The following is a 20,782-nucleotide window of genomic DNA, read 5'->3' as shown; positions in this document are numbered from 1 at the left end:
CTCAGCCCATGGAATGTGAGAACCACTGTTTCGTGACGAGGGACATCAACAGATACTGCGGATCGATGCCTGGGTCCCTTTCACTTCCCTCTGGAGTTGCAGAATCACAGGAGGTGAAGTGTGGCTGATCTGTGCCCAAGAGCTAACAGTTACCAGACTCATCCTGCTCTCAGCAGGTGGGCCGTGTCTGCACCATGGAGCTAGTACTTGTTTTCTTGTGGCTCTTGGAGTTAAATACATGGCTGAGTCTCTGCTGCTTCAAGATGCAGGAGTTGTACTAACAGGGCCCAGCTGCGGCGGGGAGGAGCACCCCGCCTCCGAGGACCGCAGCTGCCTTTGCAGCAGCCCCTCGGCTGCATCTGAGAACACAGGAGCATCTTGGGCCAGGTCTGTTTATATCACACACTCTCCTACATAGCTAAAGAGGGACATGATTGGCACATGACGGGACCCAAGCAGGGTCAACTAGAAATGTTTATCTGTTGCCAAAAGGACAAACACTCCTGACAGCTAATTTTTTGTCCTCATTTAATAAAAAAAGGTGAAAGCTAGCATCAACCCTAATGAAGTCATTAATGAGAAACAAGATTCCTTGAAATACTTTAACGGATTAAATGAAATATGACCTTGGTAACATTTTTCCATTATACTTACTGGGCCACGAAGTCCTGGAGGGCCAATGTCTCCTTTCCATCCCTAATTTGAAAGATAATTATACGCTATCAAAATGTTAACCAAAAGTATTTATCTTTTTGGCATTATTAAAAAGAAAAACACAGAACAGAATAAATTAACACTAAAAGCAATGCCACTTAGATGTCATGTGAAGGTTAAATTAGAGTTAAAGGGACTGATGTGTATTATTTTTTCCAGAGGGCCTATGTCTGGATCAGAAACCTTGTCTACAAGGTCATAATGGTTTCTTCCACACCACCACCCTCAGGGGACGGTCATGGCTGTTGTGCCTTCCAAGTTCTCACCGCCTTCTTTCAAGAGAACATTTTAGATTCTTCCGGAAGTGACACTGTTTCAGGATCAATACCGCACATGCAAGTTATACGGAAATTGTTCTCCGTTGTCAGAAGCAAATGATAAGGAATGCTTAGGTTTGATCTCACAGCATCAGGAGTCTCTCACAACTCTAGGCTTTTTCCAGCCCTTTCTTCATGCACAGAAAGGTATGCCCATAGAGCAAATTTACTGCCTCTCTCCAAAGGCCACTTCTCAAACGTTAGGTAAAATTCCCATCCCTCTCATTTCTTATGAAATACACTCATGCATTTAACACTGCCAATGCTTGAAATGCATTGTTCTGGGTCTGCAGCGTACAGGAAAAGATGGCTACTCAAGGCCTGAACCAACAGAAAAGGGCTGAAGGCAGGATCGGAGGGAGGGAGTTACCTTGATGCCAGCTTCTCCTGTTAACCCAGGGAAGCCCCTGTTGCCCTTGGGTCCCTGAAGAAAAGATGAAGAGAAACAGATAAGATGACTCAGGAAGCAGGGGGCAGTTAGAACGCCTAGGTGTTTTTTGGTTGTTGTTATTTGTTTGCTTTTTTAAAGAATGTGCTCAGCTGATTTGTTCACAGTGAAGGTATAAAAATAACAACTCTTCAAAAGCCATGAGCTGTTTGTCAGTCTGCAAATGCCTAGTGTCGCTCAAGAATCCTCTTCATCTACTAGGATTGCCATTTCCGCTGCAGCAATGAGCCGGCTCATGTCTTTACCTCAGTTCCAGGGAAGCCAGGGGCACCGTCCTTTCCAGGTTTTCCCTAAACAAAACCAGGCAATATAATAAATATGGGTATTTTGAATAAACACAGAACATTTAGAAGTATTTGAGATCATCTTGAACTTCAGACAAGAACCCCTGAATGAGCTTTTCCTCCCAAGTTGGAAGAAAATTTTCATCACAGAGCATGCACTGGCCTGCTCCTGCCATGGGTGGCAGAAGCTAATCGGGATAAAAATTTAGAGAGTCGAAAGAAAGAAGAAGAGCATGAACAGTTAAACTTAGAGCTGCCTTTCTTAAGTTTGGGAGAAAATAAATCAAGGAAACATCGAGTGGGGAGTGGGGAGGGGAATATGGAAATCCAGAAGGAGGAAGGTGTTCCGCTTGATGTGTTTGTTAAAAGTATCAGCAACTCTGTAAAGCCTAGATGCTCCTATCTGTGAATAAAGGTATCTTGTGGTATCTAAAGAGATAGAACATTCAGATTAAGTATCACAGTATTGATCCTTCCAGATAGAAATAAAAATTATCGTAGCTGAACATTGTTTCTCGGAAAAAGTAATTCACACTTTTATAACTGAGTAATGTTTAGAGCTTTTGCACAATAGAAGTACTTAAATCTTTCCAGACTGGAGCTGGGTGGGGTAGTGGGCTTGTGTTCGTTCTATCTTTCAGCATCTAATTGCTGGTCGTCCTCTGTCCCCACTGCCTTTGGGGAGCTATTTCTTGCTCTGGGTGCTTCTGATGAGTCTGTCCATCATAGTAGCACTAGCCCCATTGGCCTGGCTGGCCCCTGGCCTGGTTAGTCACAGTGTCTTTTCCTCCTGCCTGGAACTGTTTCTCTGGAGCAAGACTTACAACATGAACTGTGACCCTCAGACTCATTCTCTGGGATTTTCTGTAAGGGCACAGGGAGAAAGGCTCCATTTCTCTTCCATTGCCATTGTCCTCAAGTTGCCTCTAGCTTTGCCGTATTCTTTCTCCCCGTTTCCCCTGACCTGAGAGTGATCATCTACCACAGGAGGGGACAAGTCTGGAAGGCAGAGAGAGAAGTGGAAGTAATGCAGAGAGTCCGGCACAGATGGTTTGAGGCTCTAAAGTCCTAGAAGGTCGCATACCCTTCAACATCTCAGATGCCTAAGCCAACTGAATTCCACTGCCCTAACCCAAAAACAAATGTCTTTTCTTTAACCTAAGCTAGTTGGAATTAGGCGTCTCATTCTTGCCAACTGGGGACTCAAGTCCTGACTGATATTGGCTGCACATATGTTCAATATGCAAGTTCACCTGCGAGCCAGGCTCTCCGGGAGCACCCTTTTCAGATCTGGTGGATTCTCCAGCGGGTCCCTGTAGGAGTTAAGGTAATGTTAGCATTCACAAATCATTGATTTTTTTTGAATTACATTTTTGTTAATGTGTCCCTTCTGATTACTGTGCCTTATTAAAAATTCACAAAGAATGAGTCATCCCAAAGGGAAACCTCATTTATGAATATTAATTAAGAACAGTGGCTACAAAAGCAGAATGCGAAGACGTCAAACATCAATGAGAAATGGGCATAGAAACACTCCTCGTCTAGTCGTGGACTCTGCAGCCAAATGTGCTTTGGCTCAGAGTGGCCTTTAAAGGCAGAACACACAGGAACGGAAGTACTGAGGTTCTGCTTCATGCGTCCCTGGAACAATGCCACTGCAAATGACCTACCGAGGGTCCCGGAAGTCCAGCTGCGCCCATGGCTCCCTTGTCTCCCTTTTCGCCCTTGAGGTCCTGCCACAAACACAACTGAAGGTCATGCAAACGTGTCAAGCAATGTAACACTGGGAAACTTCTCTGTGTTCAGCGAGCTGGATTCTATACTACTGATGTGGCTCAAGATAACAAAACTCAATGAAACTTCCTGCTACATTTCCAGTATGACACCCGTGAGCCCACTGAAAATATGCGCATGTTGTTTCAGGATTTTTTGAGTCTTGCAAAAATTTTATTAATACACAAAGAACAGATGTCATGCATTCCATTATGTGCAGCTTTTTTAAAAAAAACATTTTTGTATCATGTTTAGTTTAATTCCTGAATCAGTTCTGAGTACAGATCATTTTGAATGTGTTTTACTTTCATTTTTAATACACTAAAGTTATTTTCATTAGGATCAACACTTTTCTGTGTAACAGTTATAATGAGTATCTGATTTGTTAATTAGATTTATTGGCTCCTTTATTGTATTGTAGTGATAAAATTTTCTCCAGTGTAATAGTCTAACCCACTTTCCTATAGCCCTTGAACCTTTTTACCCTAATTAACTATGCAAAGATTGTCAAAAAATATAATAAAAAAATGAATGGAAAAAATTTTTTTTCTCCAATGTGAGTCTTCTATTGTGCCCATCATTTTTTTTCAAACTCAAATATTTGCCCTGGGTCATGTCTTCCAGATGTAGATTTTTGTCAACAAAACTTTTTTTGTATCATTTTTCTAACTATGAAGATTTGAGTTTATCTGTTTCATTTTTACTTCCATTAAATCAGTTTTCCTGTAATCCCCAATGTTAGTTATTATTTCAGTGACAAAAATTTTAAAACACTTTTTTGTCCATTTATTATACAGCCATCAGATGTTAATACTAGGGAAAGCTGGGTGTGAGGTATATGGAGACTACTTAACAAATTTAGTTTTGGTGAATTTAAAGCTGTTCTGCAATTAAAATTTAGAAAAAGATAAAGCAAAAAATAATTGAATTGAGGAAATGGTTACAGGGTTTATTTTTGGCACAATTAAAAGTGTTATGAAGTTGATTATGGCCATGATTGTGCATATAGTAAGAACCAATGACTTGAACACCAAATGAGTGAGTTTTATGGTTTGTATGATAGAACTCAATAGAGCTGTAAAGTATACCATAAATGTAGGAACTATTTACTTTATTTAAATGAATATATTCCATGATATATGAATTATATCTCAATTAAATTATTTCAGGTTGTTGATAAATTAAAAAAAGAGAAAGATGTTTTCTTATTTCTGAGTTTATCAAGAAGAAAATTGTTACCTACCTTTTATTTCTTCATCCCAGCTCCCAGACATTCAGGATCACTTTAGCACATGGGATTAAATATTATATTGTGGATTCACTTCTTTTACATTATCAACTCAGTTAGTTATACCCTAGGGTTTTTATCCAATTCACAGTGAAAGTAAAGAACACATATTAATGTCGCAGTGACATATAGTCACAGTGACATCTGTTGAGGAGCAGGGCAACCATGTCCTTGTGTTACAATGGTAGAAATACCCCCTGTGGTAATGCCATCACTCCAGCCTGTCCTGAGGCCATTGCCACCCAGCTGGACAGAGGCACACACCATTTTGTTACATCATTAATTCAAATGAATACCCATTTGTATTAGGGGCAGTGGTGGGGAGTGTCGAGTAAGCTGCAATGTGAATAAAATCAGACTTGGGGTTCACCTCCAGGAATATTTAAAGCAATTTGCTTCTTGCCTTCTCCTTGACCTCTTCCAGGGTTATGAATCAAGGATACAGAAAGAATAAAGCTTAGCTGGTTGGACTTGCTGGTGGAACTGAACTGTGTTAGACATAGATGAGAGAGCTTGCACAACAGACAAAAGGCAACAGAAGGACTTCATCCTGGAAGTGGGAAGGCATGTCCCTATGAGAAAACTGTAGAGTTACCGTTCTGTTGTCCACGCCCGTCAGTGTCACAATAACTGTTCCTGGTGGTCCAGGGGGTCCTGTTAATCCTTTCATGCCCTGAAGACAAACACATCCAGCAATGTGAGAGGGAACAACATCCTCATTATTTCAAGTTCACCATGTTGGAAATGTCTGCTATCCTTTTCTGGTTCTTACATGGAGGATCCAGCAAATGAAAACCCATTCATCTCACCTTTGCAGGTATGGCTGATACAATATGGAAATTTTGAAAGAATATGAATTTTTTTCTAGGCTAATAGATCATGGTATTTAAATTACCTGATCTCCTTTTTGTCCTATTACATTATCGCCCATGTGACCCTATAAGAAAAAAAAAAAAAGAAATTATCAAAAATATCCTAAACATTAAAATTCCAGCATTTGTAGCTGTCTCCCACTTAGATGGTAGGGGCGCAAGCATTGGGCCGTTTTCTGTTGCTTTACCCAAAACATTATCAGGGAGCTAGATAGGAAGTGGAATAGCTGGTACTTCAGCTGGCACCCATATGGCTACACCACAACACCAGCCCCTACTGATGCTTTTTTTCTTTTTAACAAAAACAGTTAACATATTCAGCTTAATGAGTGCCCAAGCAGTCCTCTTGAAGGGAGATTGTGTGAAGTAGCCTATCAGAAACATTTTAAGCCTGAAGTACCAGATGACTGGTTAAGACTATCATTAGAGCAAAAAGCTTGCCTCCCAACCTCCTCCCCCCAATTAGAATTTCCCTTTAGTTGAATTAGGTTTTTGTATCAGAGATCAAGTCAGTAAACTACAGAACAGGAAGTAAGAGCTGCTGGCCAAACTCCTTCCTGGCCGGAAAGCCTTGCCAAGGACCCACGTGGAGGATAGGACCAGGGTTGTTAGGGTATTCAGGTGGATACAGCAACATGTAAACTGGACCCTACCTTAGGTCCTGCAGGTCCCATGGCACCTGGAAAACCCTGGGGAAAAAAAAATTAAAATGACCACAGGAAACACACCCAGCAGGAAATAGTTTATACTTTTTGTTATAATTATAATAAATACTTTTTGTTATAATTAATTAATGAACAGTCTACAGCCACGGTGACTTCATTTATACTTACCAAGAATCCTGGAGAGCCAGGCGGACCAACAGGCCCAGGAAAACCTGCAGGCCCTGGAAAACCCTTTAAATCAAGAGAGAAAAAAAAAAGAATTGTCTTGAATTTACTCATCTATGACAAACAAAATGCTTTAATAAAATCAAAAAGAGATATCACTTCCCTTCCAAGACGCTACAATCAATGACAGTGCCAAAACACACCCGGGAGAGAGAGCAGCTGGCACACGCTCAGCGCCCCAATGCGCACTGCTGAGCTGGTCGGCTCCCAGAGCCATCCTGATGAGGCAGTTACAGGTGCTTTCCTCCAGAAGCCTGACTTTCTGCTGCTTGCCTGCTCTTTCTGTTGTTGCCCTATACCCGCTCTGACTTTGGACATGTGTGCTCTAACGTAGGGCCTTCTCCTTGTCCTTCCTGTGTTTAGAATCCTGCTCCCCTAAATACCTACACGACTCACCCCCCTCTTTCTTTACTGTCTTTATAAAATTGTTACCTTACCACGGACCTTTGCCTTAAAGCCACCTTGCACGCCACCCAATCCCGTTCTCTGCATTGTTTTATCTCCTTAGCACTTGTTCCTATGAGTATTCCTTCGAGTTACTAATCTGGCATGTGATCAATGTTCTTTGTATAAGTAAGTGTATGTTATTTTAGATCCGGCAGTATCACAATGACTACTACACAAATGACAATAAACAGATCTGAAGATCCCAGGCTACTGCTGTCCTCTTACATCCCCTGCCTTCAGCGTCTGAATCCTTACGTGTCTGTCAGGCAAAATATCAAGGGATCCTTCTCTTTGGGTCTTTTCTCAGAAGCCCGTGATGTCGCCTACTTGCATGTGTCTGTGGTTTTCAGTCTCATCCAGCTTCATCACTCACCCTGCATTAACGGGGTTCACAGTGTGTAACTCAGCATCCTCAACTCAAACTCCTGCCCAGTAAATATCCAACCTCTATCTAGGACTCAGCACTCCTGTCTCCAAACTAAGTGAAGGGTTTCCTGATTAACAAATCTGAATCCTTGTGGCTTCAGAGGATCGTTTTGAATTACAAAATAACGCACACACTTCCCCAAAGGTAGCTGTATTTCTTTGTATTCTTTCTGGGTAAGCCTCGTGAGGTATACATAGAGACCAGTGATGTCAACTATTCAAAAGGAGAAAGTTGTGTTTTAATAAAACACTTCTCAGTGCTGTCACACAAACTTTAAAATAGGGCTGTGATTTAACATCACACTTTTCAATGACGTTCAGTGCTTGATACAAACTCATGCTCAATTCTATCAAATTAAAGACTCCCTTTTTAGCCTGGGGACAAAGAAGATCAAAACTTATGAAAATATCAAGAGATATACAAACAAGATTGCATGATTTATGTGCATATCAACATCATGCATTTAACCTATTAAACATATAAGGAATTCCACATGTGTCATGTCTATAGTTGTAACAGCATAATGCTACCTCCCACTGTAACCTCCCTTCTTCCCGCCTCCTCTTCTTATTTTTCTTTCAATTTTTTACAATGATATACTTTCTATTTTTTCATAATCAAGAGCTTAACCCTCTAGAATTCAACAATTAGTAAGTAAAGCCACAGTTCCTAAAGAGTGTAGACAAGGACTGTAAAAAAGAATCAAACCTCAAAATGTTAATTTTGCTCCTATGTATCACTTTCTTGTACCTTGCAGATTATCACAAACCAGGGAAAACAATATTTGTCTTTTGGGGACTGGCTTGTTTCACTAAACATAATGGTCTCCACTTGTATCCTTTTTGTTGTGGAAGAAAGGATAATTTCTTGTAGGAATAATATTTTACAACGAAATGAGGCATGTGTGTAGACAGAATAAACATGAATATCTGCTAAATTTTTCTGAAGGTTGAGGAAGAGATATAGCAGGGAAGGAGGTGAGAGCAAAAGAACTTTTTTTGCAGGTACTGTACCTGAAATCCTGGCATTCCTGGCAACCCAGGGTCCCCCTTTCCATTAAATTCTATGTCTTCTCCTTCAGCGGGATCACCCTTTAAGGTAAAGAAGTTCATCAAGCATGTTACAATATTTTCAAAAACCCTTCAACCACTTGTTGAACGTCATTCTGCTTTAAGGATAAATGTGACTTCTAGGATAAATACCTAGAGGAAGGCTTAGGAGTTTTTGCTACTCCAACTTGAAGAATTCAAAGCATTTTTAGATTTCCTAAGCATGAGAAAATTTATTGCAGAGGAAAGAAAGACACAGGAACAATAACTGATTTCCCCGCTGACTACAACGCGCGGCAGTGCTCGACTTAGAAGGTGGATCTTGAGCATGAGGTTGTTTTTTTTCCTCCTGAATCCGTTTTTCCTGAAGGATGACATAAAAATCTAGGAGCTGTTCCCAAGAAACGCATGCCCCGTACCAGTCATCCCTGTGGCCCGGGATAATAAGTCGTGGATTATGCGGGCTGATGAATAATGGCTAACATCTCATTATTTGTTAGCAAGTTTTCTTTATTTTTGGGAGACAGACTACAGGAGAGCACACACATGTGTTTGTTTCCTCTCTGAATGCTCACGGTGTGAGGACTGGGCCAGGTCCGAAGCCAAGGGCTGGACGTGCACTCAAGCCTCCCAGTGTGTGTGGCAGGGACTCCAGATATCTGAGCCTAGGGTGTGCCTCAGCAGAGAGCTGGACCTGGAAGCAGAGCTGGACTTAAATCACACACGCTGACGTGGGATGCTACATTAAGTGCCCACTCTTCACACCTCATTATTAATAAAAATCCTTACTGTGTGTACAACTTGAGATTTTCAATAAGAATATTCCACAAACTTACCTTTTGTCCTTTCAAACCAGCAGCACCCTAGAGGGAAAAATCCAGCATGTTAGCAACCAGAGGCAAATCGAATGCACACGCCTTTTACTCCTTCACTTACTCATCTCCACTCCCCACACAGCACTTGCCCCTGGCTTTTCCACAGGCTCAGAATTTTCCACTGAAACAAGTGATTGTCTGCCCTTCAGCTTTCTGCATCCATGCCTTGCCGAGGTCAGCAATGACTTTGACGTTGCAAAAATCTCATGCCAAAATTTCAGTCTTCGTGTTATCAAACTTCTAGACAGCATTAGGGAGCTGTCTGCACTCCCTCCTCTGAACTACATCTTTCCTGGGCTTCCAAACTAAAACCCTGCTGGTTTGCTGTGTTTTCCTGAGAGGATGCTCTTCATTCTTTTTGACCCACATCTCAGATCTCAACTCACTCCTCCTCACACACTCCTTAATCACCACAAGCCTGGACATTTCCTCTGAACGAGTACAGCTGCCTATAATGCATCTCCATTTAAACATCTCCAAGTCTAAACTTGGACTCATGTGCATTTAATCATGCCCTAACATGATTGGCTCCTCAGTCTTTCCCATGGTCATATGGTGTACATGGCATATGGAAAAGACAAGTTTCATCCCTGCTTGGTCTTTGATAAAGAGTTAGAAATGCGAACTTACGGGTGGCCCTGGGTAGCCTGGTGCTCCTGGAAATCCTGGGAACCCCTGTTGACCCTAGAAGATACAAAGAATTTGTACTTATTCCTAGTTGTTCTAGAAGAGCCATTCAGATGTTTCCCCTATTTTTGTCTTCCAACCTTGCAGTGATAAATCTAGACAAACTAACCCAAATTCCTTATAGCTACTGGCTCATGAGGCTGAAAGCCAGAAAATGGTTATCTTAATTGAAAACAGGATTAGAATCTACTGTTTCTCAAATTGTGCATAAATGGCAAAGTCTAATTGTGCCAAGAACTTTTAATTGCTGTTTCCTCGAAGCTTCAGTAATTATTTCATTCATAGCCACCATTCTAGAGGGAGAAAAGGAGAATTCAGGAAACAAAAGAGGTGAGTGAACCTTGGAAAGCTCAGTATCACTCTCCAGACACTAACTTTGCACAACCTCTTATGCAAATAACCATTTTTTTTTCCTTGTGGGAGGACAGAGTAGAACTTCCTTCGAAAGCAATTAAAAGACAAGTAATAGGGAAAAAGAACCTGGGATGATTTCTGGCTCAGAATCACACTATGGTTTGAATGCTTCCAGGAAAGCTGGTATCATCTCACTGCTGCTTCTTCATGTGCTGATTCAGCAAAGCAGTGGGAGAATTATCTTCAGGGTGCACAGTGCATACCTTAGAACCATTGCATCCTGGTACACCAGCAAGTCCATAAGGTCCAGCATTGCCTGGGATGCCCTGAAAATAGAGCAGGTCTCAAAGATGAGGCAAAACCACAAGGTCCTGAACAAGGCAGAAACGACCACCAACATGGGGCAATGGACCAAGTCAGCTATTCATGTACAGTTGCATAAATAGTTAAGGAGTCCATTTAAATCAAGGCTTTAGATGTAATTTAAATAACATAGCAAGCAAAACAGGTTCATTAAGTTAAATTCTTATCAAGTAATAGAGTAAGATGCAGATAATTTAGATAAAAGACCTTTCTACATGACATGATCTATAATATGCCACTTAAAGCTAGGAGCAAGGAAGGGAAACAAGAGGAGGAAGTGTGTACAGAAGTCACTTGATCATTCTGAGGATTAATCAGTCATTCTGTTCTGTCCTGTCCTGCTTCACTTTACTTTACCCTGTGCTGCCCAGCTCATCCCGCCTTCCCTATCCTCGCCTCGCCAGCCTATGTCTTACGCTAGCCTATCTTGCCTTATCCTCTCCCACCCTGTCTTATTCTATGCTCTGCTGCACCACAGCTTACCCTATCTTACCATACATTCTTTATCTACCCTGCCTTATCTTTTCTTCCTCCTCTCTACCCAGTCTTACCTTACCCTCCCCTATCTGCCTTATCCTACCCAGTTCCAGTCTACCCCATTCTATCCTAGCCTGCCTTATCCAGCACATCCGCTCCTATTCTTACTTGTTTATATTTCAGGAAATGTGATCTAGCTCCCATGTCATATAAATGTAAATGCTAGTATCATACATGATGTTCACTGTGCTCTTGTTTTTATGTAACAATCTACACTTTCCCTTGTGCTACTATTTTTAACATCTTCATTAAGATGAATTTATAATTATTTTTCTCATTACTTACTGGAAGTCCAGGAGAACCTGAAAATCCTGGTAATCCAGTTACTCCCTGAAGATACATAAGAAAAAGAAGGGGGTGGTAAGAAAAACACTTTAAAAATACTCAGCCTACATGTATAAACATTTTTATCACTGCAATAAGTGCTCCCTGCCATTGTAATGGAGAATATTTGCAATTACGATCAGAAATCTTCTTTTTTTTTTTCAGAAGATTTGACAAGTCTTTGAAATCTGACACTTGTAGAATTACAGAAAGAGGTTATTAGGGTTGAATTTAGCACTCAGAGATAACACTTTTAAGGCTGAAAAACCGCATTTTGTAAGTTACTTAACACATTTGTGTCATGTATGTTTTTGTAATATTGTTACCACCCAGACACAGCACCTCCTCCACCCAAGAAGGTTCCCCACACACTTCCCATGACCTGCAGTGTGCTAATCAGAATTTTGACTTCTGCCATTATTTTACCTGTTCTTGAACTTCATCCACAGAACCATACCTAGGGCATGACTTTCTGACATTGTTATAGCTTTTAGGGCACAGAAGAATAATCAATGAGTGAATCAAAAGCAGACTGCTCATCAGACAAGCAGGAGGGACCAGCGGGATTACTAACCCTCACACCTTTGGGACCAGTGAGTCCTGGAAGTCCTGGAGCGCCCTGGATCCATGAGGAAACAAAAGACAATAAACACCATCAAACACATTGGACCTAAGAAAACTGTACATTCAACATTCCAGTCCTCGACACTGCTGTGGTGGCACTGTCAATCTGGGTTAAGTCCTTGCTCGCTTCCCTGGGACTAAAATGTTTACAGAAAACGGCAAATCAAAAATTCACTCTGACACTTGATACTCAAAAGGTGGTTTGGGACTGAGTGGCAACGTTGACATCAGCCGAGCTTGTTACAACAGCAGAGTCTCAGACCACGCCTCCCCTACTCTCCTCCCCCTAGTCAGCCTTCCTGGGCTGTGGATTCTAATCTGCATTTCAATATGATGCAGGGGGATCTTCTTCACATTGAACTCTGCAGATTGCTGCTAGAAAAGCCTCACCTCAGCCAGACAGCTGCTGGGGTCTGATAAGGACAAATGATGCAATGACAGTGGCAGACAAGAATGGTGACCAGTATTTCTGCACACAGGAAACACTTTCTGAACACAGAGTGTCTGACACACATAAGTAAACAGAGAGTAGGACTGTCTGAACCAGAGGTAAACTTCCTTCGAACACACAATAAACGGAGCGTTGAGTCCTATTTCTTAGAGGGTAACTATAATTGGAAATTGGGCTGTGGAAGCTCCTTTGTCTAACTACCGCTTTCATCATTCCAGGGAGGTTCAGTGCTTTTTGGAATTTTTTTGTCATTTGAGAAATGGATTGTTAGAGTCTTCTGGGATTGCACGTTCAAGGCCAAGTTAGCCTGTCCTGTCCAGGATGGGATTCCTGGGAGCACGGTCACATTTAAAGCTGTTCCCTCTCCCTGTGGTATGCCATCTGGGCTCTGCAGAAGGCACAAGAACGGTTTGCAGATTTAACTTCCCATTGTAAACTTTCTCATGCAGAAACTAGTTTGAATTAAACTAGGAAGATTATAAACCTGAAACACAGTCTTGTCGAGGTTTTCATCACCTCCAATTGCTTGCCTTTGGCCAAATTATCTTTATGGTTGTATCTGTAAATCATGCTTTAGAACATCAACGCTGGACAACACAGCTTGGAGATGTTTCTGATTTCACTGTGTGGAGGGCCTGCATATCGTGTAACCCATTCTAGATAGTGTGCTTACAATGTTCTTTTTATATACTTCTGCAGCTCTAAACCTTTTCTTGTTTAGTCTTTGACTTCAATTCCTGTCACAGAGCTCCTCTACACCTGGTAATCTCACTGCTGACATCCAAAGAAACGGAGAATTGTTGGGCAGGAGAAGTCCCCCTCCCACACCCGCCACACACACAATACAAAACCAGTTTTAAATGCTGATTTTGCTACCTATGAGCTATTTGACCCAGGATAAATTATGTGCACAAAGTGTTAATTTCCTTATCCATAAATAAAGTTAAAAACGTATTGCATTGTAAGTCATCTTAGCCATGATTTATGGGGTTCACATGAGAACTAAATGAGGAGGGAACAAGTGACCCAGAATAAATACAGAGAGTATCGGCTTTGGCTATTATTTAAGTAGCCAAGACATTCCTGTAACCTATAATTTAATGTGCTACAGAATTTTCAAAAGGCACTGCTTAGGTCATTTCTAATTATTTTTCCATTTACCCAGTGGCTTGTAGCTTGCTGCGGATCAGGAGTCAGGGGAGTGAATGCACACGTTAGAGAGCCCAGGGACATGGGTAGGCAATGTCCATAGCAGGAGAGAGCAACCAGAGAGCCTGGAGGTCATGCACCTGTTCAGGAGATGCTCTGAGGGTACTGATTTCAACAAAGCCTTTTGAAGGTACTACAGACTTCAGCAAGGAGATGGATTATGAGCGTTAAGGGTGACAGGCTTTGGTAAGAACCTGAGGGGCCTAGATGCTAGATGCTCAAGACACCAGACAGGAGGGAGGAACTAAGGAAGGCAGGGAGCTCTGAGGGGAGCACAGGAGAACCAAGGAAGGGAGAATCTCAGGAATGAAGAACCCACAGCTCTCCAAGCCCAGCAGAGGGGTTCTGCTCAGCTTCAGGTTAAGGATGTGCTGGGCATCCGGGCTGGGGGGAGAGGAGCAGAGAGGTAGCAGGCAATTAGCCCCGACCAAAGGGGAAAATCGGAGGTGAACTTCAGGCAGGCCGTGCAGCCTATTATTATTATTATTATTTTAACAGACTTGATGAAGAAAGGAAAGACAGAGGATAACAACCCTTTGGTTGGAGAATCTAAAAAACTTTGAGAAAGTTTCACATTAGGATGAGGTATTAGTTGCACATTGGAAAAGAAAAGACAACACCAAAAGAAAAGTTGGGATGTATGACCCAGAGAGGAGAGACACCTGGGACAAAGTCTGCCTAGAATCCCAACGTTCAAGGTGCAGGTGGGTGGCTGGGTCTTGCATGGAAGGCAGGAAGTATTCTTCCCCTCAGGTAGGGGAACAGAAACTGTGGATGGCAGCAGGAAGGGCTTTGAGTAGTGAGCTTAAAGATAACGAGCTCTTGCAAAATCCTGGAGCTGCATGCACTTCTGAAGGCCCTGCTCAGACTGGAGAGCCGGTGGGCCAGGAGGTGAACTTCTCTTCAGGTTCCCGGCAGCCATGAGTTGAGCATGCAGAAGCTACATGGACTGTGGATGTCCCTAACTTACAAGACCACATACCTTGGGTCCTTGGGGTCCGGGCAAGCCTTCAGGACCTGGAAATCCTTTCTGGCCAGGAGAACCAGGAGGTCCAGGAAAACCTTTCTCTCCCTGTTAAAACCAAAATGAAACAAAAACACACAGAAAAGCTGCCACCCAACCAAAAACCCATCCATAGCCCCTGTGTCCTCTCTATGGCTTCGCAGAAACAAGTTGACCTATTTTTTCTCTCAGCTAGAAATAATGATTGACACTCAGTAACAAGTACATAGACATCTCAAGAACGGCCAGTTGTTCTTCTATGGGCTGGAAAGAGCCGGCCCTCCTTCCTGCAGGAACTTCACCTTCCCCAAATGATAGAGCCACACGGGGCTGAGACTGAAAGAAGCAGGAACTGGGAGAAGAGTCAGCTAGGAAAATCCAGCTGAGCGGAGTGTGCTGGTTGAGGGATGGTAACGGGGAGGGGGAAGGCACAGAAATGTGTCCTGGGAGTGTGCGGCATTGCCACCTCACTTTAAAAAGTAAAATGACGCAGTTTAGACTTTTTCTGCTGACACAGGAAGTAGCTATGTGATCTGCCACTTATGCAGGGGACCTAGGGGAGATAACAAGGGCGAATGAACCGATACCATGAGTAAATTCCTAGTTACAAGTGGTTGATACAGTTGTACCCACAAGCAGTCTCCCCATGGATGAGTATCCTGCAATTACTCTTAAACAGCAGTGGCTTCTGGTTGGTTCTGGCAGTTATAAAGACACAACTGGCAAATGAAAAAGGAAAAGAAAGCAAGTCAGCTGTTTTTCTGTGTGTGTACACACACACACACACACACACACACACACTCAATAATGAGAAATTTTTTAAAAAGCCCTCTTACTACTCAGTTACTGGAATGTCCTCTTGCAAATATCTGGGACTCAATAAATGTTTCCTGATGGCAGATGAATCCCAAGCAGGCCTTTCTGATGTGAATCTGAAGGCATCTCACTCACGGCTTCAGGGAAGTGCCTAGGTCAGCGTGAACTATGCAATATCTCAAAAGTAATGCAGTTATTACAATTGACGTGCAAAGTATGTGGGAATTGTTTTAGAGAAAGAGTTTAAGTATTTTCTCTTAAAAATACTTTCACATAGTCACCCTTCCATATTGTTAAACAATTAATTAGTGTCTCTGAGGAAAGGGCTTTGTAAACAAAGGAAAAATTTAGTTCTGGCCCTGTCTTAATTATCATAAATTGCAAGTTAATGGAGCGAATTAATGAGATTCATGGCATGCCTTTTGTTTGTCTACTCTGCAGCTCAGATGTGCTCAATTTCTGCCTCAGCTGGAGAACTGCTGCCTAAGCCCACCACCAGGGGGCGCTCCGGCACCAATGCTGGAGGACGCAATCTCTCCTCTCGCTGTTTATTCTGTGTCCAAGAGGGTGAGTTAAGTTGTTTCCATTTCTTCTCCGGTGTTTACCAATATCGTAAATAGTGTATACACAGAGGCTGCCCCTAGACTTTCTTTTTCACTAACTTGTGCTTGTTTCCAGATCGAGGGAGCTGTGATGTAGCTGCCAGTATTTACACATGCTACCAGAAACTTCCTAGAAGACATTTTTAAAAGAAGATTAATGTTTATGCATAGTGACGCTAAGACCAGGCTTGGGGAAGGCCTCTTGCTGCTCTCGGATGAAAGGCGAGTGCGAACTCGCGGCTGCGCCCTGCAGTGAGGAGGTACCTGCGTGGACTGCGTCCTTACCTTGTCCCCTTTGGTTCCACCGCACGCACACTGGCTCTGGGAAGAGAAGAGAAAGCGCTCTGTAAGTCCCTGGTGACATCCCAGCGCACCACAAACACACTGTTCCTTCTGCTTGATCACTGCGGGGAGAAATCAGCAGGAATGGGGCAGAGACTGGGAGACCTACCCTTCCCGGAGCCGTGCGCCATGACTCTCGCCGTCTTTATCATATTGGGAAGTTCCCAGCCACTTATTTTTGGAAAACACAGTCTCTTTTTCATTGTAATACAGGAATAGCAACATATGAAACGCTACTACCGTGGGTAGGAACTGGTTTAATATCAGCAAATTCTTGGGTCCCGCAGGTCACTCATGTGTGGATCTGTGTGTAGATATGTCTCCACACACGCTCTTCATGTATGCAGCTCTATTGGACATAATTCGGTGATATTTTACAGGTGATTCTGAGGCTGATAAACAAGTGACACCCACTACACAGCTTACAAGAGACGAGAGTCACTAACACGAATATCAAACTCTGTTCTCTTATCAAAACTTCACCTACGAGCGAGGGGAAGGCCCACGCAGGGCTGGGTCACTTTAACACACCTGGACTCCAGTTCACACATCTGTGCACACACCCACTCTCCTGAACGCCAATTATAAAACTTTCTTCCTCCAGCAGAGAAACAAAGGAAGCTACACTTACAACATTTTGAGACACACGATATTTTCTATGATTACATATTAATCCTTGGCCTTCCTTTCCTGCAGGTAGGTTAATATTAACTAAAAATTAGTTTGTTTCCTTCAGGGAAAAAATATTAATGACTAGCAAATGCAGGGTAAGTCCAGGAGACGGGCTGGCTCGTCTGGAGGGGAAATGACGAGAACGGCCGCCGCCGCTCTGTTTAGGCAACCCAAGAAAGCACAGCTACGTGAACAAGCCCGCCTCGACTGACTGCATCTCCTTGGCCCTGGGCTGCAGGTCAGTTCCGAGGCCTTGCCGCGCCTGCGCAGCTGCTGACTGACGTGAGTGGAGGTCCTGGCTGGAGAAGCAGAGCCTGCCTGCGCCCACGGCATTTGGTAATTAAGGAGAGTGAAGCCTTCCGGTTCCCTGCCCAAGGATTGTGAGGCCATTCACTCACAGCAGGACTCTCACTCTTGTCCTTGCGGACCTTGGAGCATGGGTGCTCATCCCCGCAGGGCCTGTGCAGCCCCTCAGCCCTGCCGGGTCAGGTCACAGTCACAGGCCCCAGAGGCCCCTCGGAATTACCACCCCCCCAAGCCCAGGACTCCGCCTGCTCTCATTCTCCGTAGGACACATCTTATGGTCCAAAGGTTTGGTTTGTTTCTCCTTCTTTCAAAGATTGTAAAAAAGATTTTATTTATTTTTATTGGAAAATCAGATATACAGAGAGGAGGAGAGACAGAGAAGAAGATCTTCCATCCGATGATTCACTCCCCAGGTGACTGCAACGGCCGGTGCTGCGCCGATCTGAGCCAGGAACCAGGAACCTCTTCCAGGTCTCCCACGTGGGTGCAGGGTCCCGTCCTCAACTGATTTCCCAGGCCACAAGCAGGGAGCTGGATGGGAAGTGGAGCTGCCGGGATTAGAATCGGCACCCATATGGGATTCTGGGGAGTTCAAGGCAAGGACTTTAGCTGCTAGGCCACGCCGCTGGGCCCAAGATTTATTTGCTTTAAAGGCAGTTACAGAGAGGAGAGAAAGAGACAGAAAGTATCTCAAACAGATATTTTATTCACTGGTTCGCTCCCCAAATGGCTGCAATAGCTAAAATTGGGCCAGGCTAAATCTAGGAGCTTCATCCTCGTCTCCCACATGAGTGCAGGGGCCCAAGCTGTGAAGGAATGCTTTCCCAGGCTCATTAGCAAGGAATTAGATTGGCAGTGGAGCAGCTGGGTCTCAAACCACCACCCATATGAGATGCCAGCAGCACGGGCAGTAACTTAACTGGCTACACCGAAATGCTGGCTTCTCATTTTTGGAAGGTCTCTGAACATTGGCGATACTGGTGAGCACCTGGGTTCTGTTTTCCTTCAGGATGTCCCTGTCATTCCCAGAACGTAGCTGGACATGTGTGTGCCTTTATTTTGGGGATGCTTTCATTACTGAGCTCAAACATAAGTCACTGCTAGACAGGGCTCCCGTCGGGTTTCGTATCTGGAGGTGTCAGTCCTAAGGGACCATTTATCTTGGCTATGGAGGGACCAGCGGGCTGCCTTCACACAACATTTGGAGCAGGCAGCCAGGCACCAGGAATGAGGGACCAAGCCGGACACCTGTGGGCTGTGGGCATCAAACACTGGACAAGCTGCTCAGCCTGGGAAGGCTGTTGGGCTCGAGTGGATGGGGAGGTGGCTGGCCACTGTTTTCAAAGGGGAAAAGGAGCAGCGCTTGCTCTTCCTCCTCCTACAAGCCACACAACTGTGGGCTTCCGCACATGCCTGGCCACGGAGGGAGGCAGCCTGGAAAGCCTCTGTCCCGGGAGATGATGAATGGCAGGTTTTACTTATCGGACACTGCTGAAAACATTTTAACCTTAGCTTGAACTGATAAATGTTTGCTCATCTTCTCTAGACCAGATCAGATTTTCCTTTCCTGTATGTAATGAAATCTGGTACAGATATGTAAATGTCATCGGTGGGTAGAAAGCGCCCATCTTATGCTTCATTCCCCGCGTGCCCATGATGGCTGGCAAAGGACTGGGCACAAACTCAGGCCAGGTTTCCCACCCAGGTAACCGGAACCCAGCTGCTTGAGCCATCCTTTGCTGCCCCCCAGGGTACACATTAGCAGGTGTCTGGAGTCAGGAGCCAGAGGTGAGTATCAAGCCCAGATGTTCTGGTGTTAGATGTGGGTGTCTAAATCCGGATCTTAACTGAACATCTGACTCACTTGCAGGCATACATTTCAAGCATTTACTCCCTAATGACTGTGTGTCCCAAGAGAAAAGGAATTACTCAGTGTCTTTTAACAGAGGCATCTTTGGGAATATAATGTGTCCTGAACAGAGGTTTGTGGATGGAGTAGATAGAGCAATAAAAGAATGAATAACTTGCCCTTTATTAATGCCCATTTAGACCTGGAATTGGCATGTGAGTTATTTTGCTATTGTTGGACTGCATAAGATGTCTGTGTGAATTGACTATGAATTGCAGTTGAAGTGGCAAAGAAAAATGTAGGGGCTTTGACTACCACGATACATGTTGGCACTATCCTAAGACTAATGGCTCACTTGTTGCTTTGCTTTAAAAGTTTGTTAGGGAAGTGGGTGCTTAGCTTGGCAGTGAAGATGCCCACATCACACAGTGGGGAGCTGAAACCCAGTCCAGTTTCCCACTAGTGCAGATCCAGAAAGGGCACAATGATGGCTCAGTTACCTGGGTCCCTGCTGGCCATGGGACACATCGCTGGGGTGTGTGTCCAGCTCCAGCGTGATCCCATCCTGGTCACTGCGGGTGCTGGGAGTGAAGCAGGAGGTGGGATGTGTCCAGCTCCAGCGTGATCCCATCCTGGTCACTGCGGGTGCTGGGAGTGAAGCAGGAGGTGGGATGTGTCCAGCTCCAGCGTGATCCCATCCTGGTCACTGCGGGTGCTGGGAGTGAAGCAGGAGGTGGGATGTGTCCAGCTCCAGCGTGATCCCATCCTGGTCACTGCGGGTGCTGGGAGTGAAGCAGGAGGTGGGAGGGCTTTGCTTCACTCCTCCCGTCTCTCAAGTATGTACATAGCATACACACCTCAAATATATATACACACACCTATATTTAAATTCTAACTTAAATTTTATTTTGGAAAATTTAAAACCCTCAGAAGAGTTGTAAACAACACTCCAGGGCAGACTCTAAGCATGGCACTCCACCCCTTACACTTCTGTACACACCTCTCCCTAAATAAGAGTCTATTGTAATTCTGCTATACTATTCCCCAAACTAAGAAACCAGCATCCATGCAATGAGTTGAGTTTAACAGTTTCTAAACAAGATCTTCGGTTTTGCAAAGACTGTGAATGACTACAGAAGACAAAAAGCTGCTTAAATTTCAGCAAATCTTTCATTCTGTACCAGACATTTTTAGCTCTATCCATATTTTCAACCTGGAATCTGTACATGAAGTCTTAGCCCAAAAAGTGGCTCTCCTCC

General features: G+C 43.8%; 1 protein-coding gene across 1 annotated transcript in view; it reads right to left on the bottom strand.

Moving 5' to 3' along the window:
• COL4A3 (collagen type IV alpha 3 chain) overlaps positions 1-20,782 on the bottom strand; it is a 122,385-nt gene that overhangs the window by 47,873 nt on the left and 53,730 nt on the right. Inside the window, exons 2-18 of the mRNA XM_058664297.1 lie at positions 16,640-16,675; positions 14,916-15,005; positions 12,224-12,268; positions 11,611-11,655; positions 10,689-10,751; positions 10,015-10,068; positions 9,346-9,372; positions 8,474-8,551; positions 6,530-6,592; positions 6,350-6,385; positions 5,720-5,761; positions 5,420-5,497; positions 3,434-3,496; positions 3,017-3,076; positions 1,725-1,769; positions 1,402-1,455; positions 655-696 (exon numbers count right to left, since the gene is read on the bottom strand). Coding sequence (XP_058520280.1) covers positions 655-696; positions 1,402-1,455; positions 1,725-1,769; positions 3,017-3,076; positions 3,434-3,496; positions 5,420-5,497; positions 5,720-5,761; positions 6,350-6,385; positions 6,530-6,592; positions 8,474-8,551; positions 9,346-9,372; positions 10,015-10,068; positions 10,689-10,751; positions 11,611-11,655; positions 12,224-12,268; positions 14,916-15,005; positions 16,640-16,675 — 921 coding nt within the window. The remainder of the gene's footprint in view (positions 1-654; positions 697-1,401; positions 1,456-1,724; positions 1,770-3,016; positions 3,077-3,433; positions 3,497-5,419; positions 5,498-5,719; positions 5,762-6,349; positions 6,386-6,529; positions 6,593-8,473; positions 8,552-9,345; positions 9,373-10,014; positions 10,069-10,688; positions 10,752-11,610; positions 11,656-12,223; positions 12,269-14,915; positions 15,006-16,639; positions 16,676-20,782) is intronic.

This window comes from Ochotona princeps, chromosome 5, assembly GCF_030435755.1.
Source record: "Ochotona princeps isolate mOchPri1 chromosome 5, mOchPri1.hap1, whole genome shotgun sequence".
Classification (NCBI taxonomy): domain Eukaryota; kingdom Metazoa; phylum Chordata; class Mammalia; order Lagomorpha; family Ochotonidae; genus Ochotona; species Ochotona princeps.
This window is presented reverse-complemented; position numbering and strand designations above follow the sequence as displayed.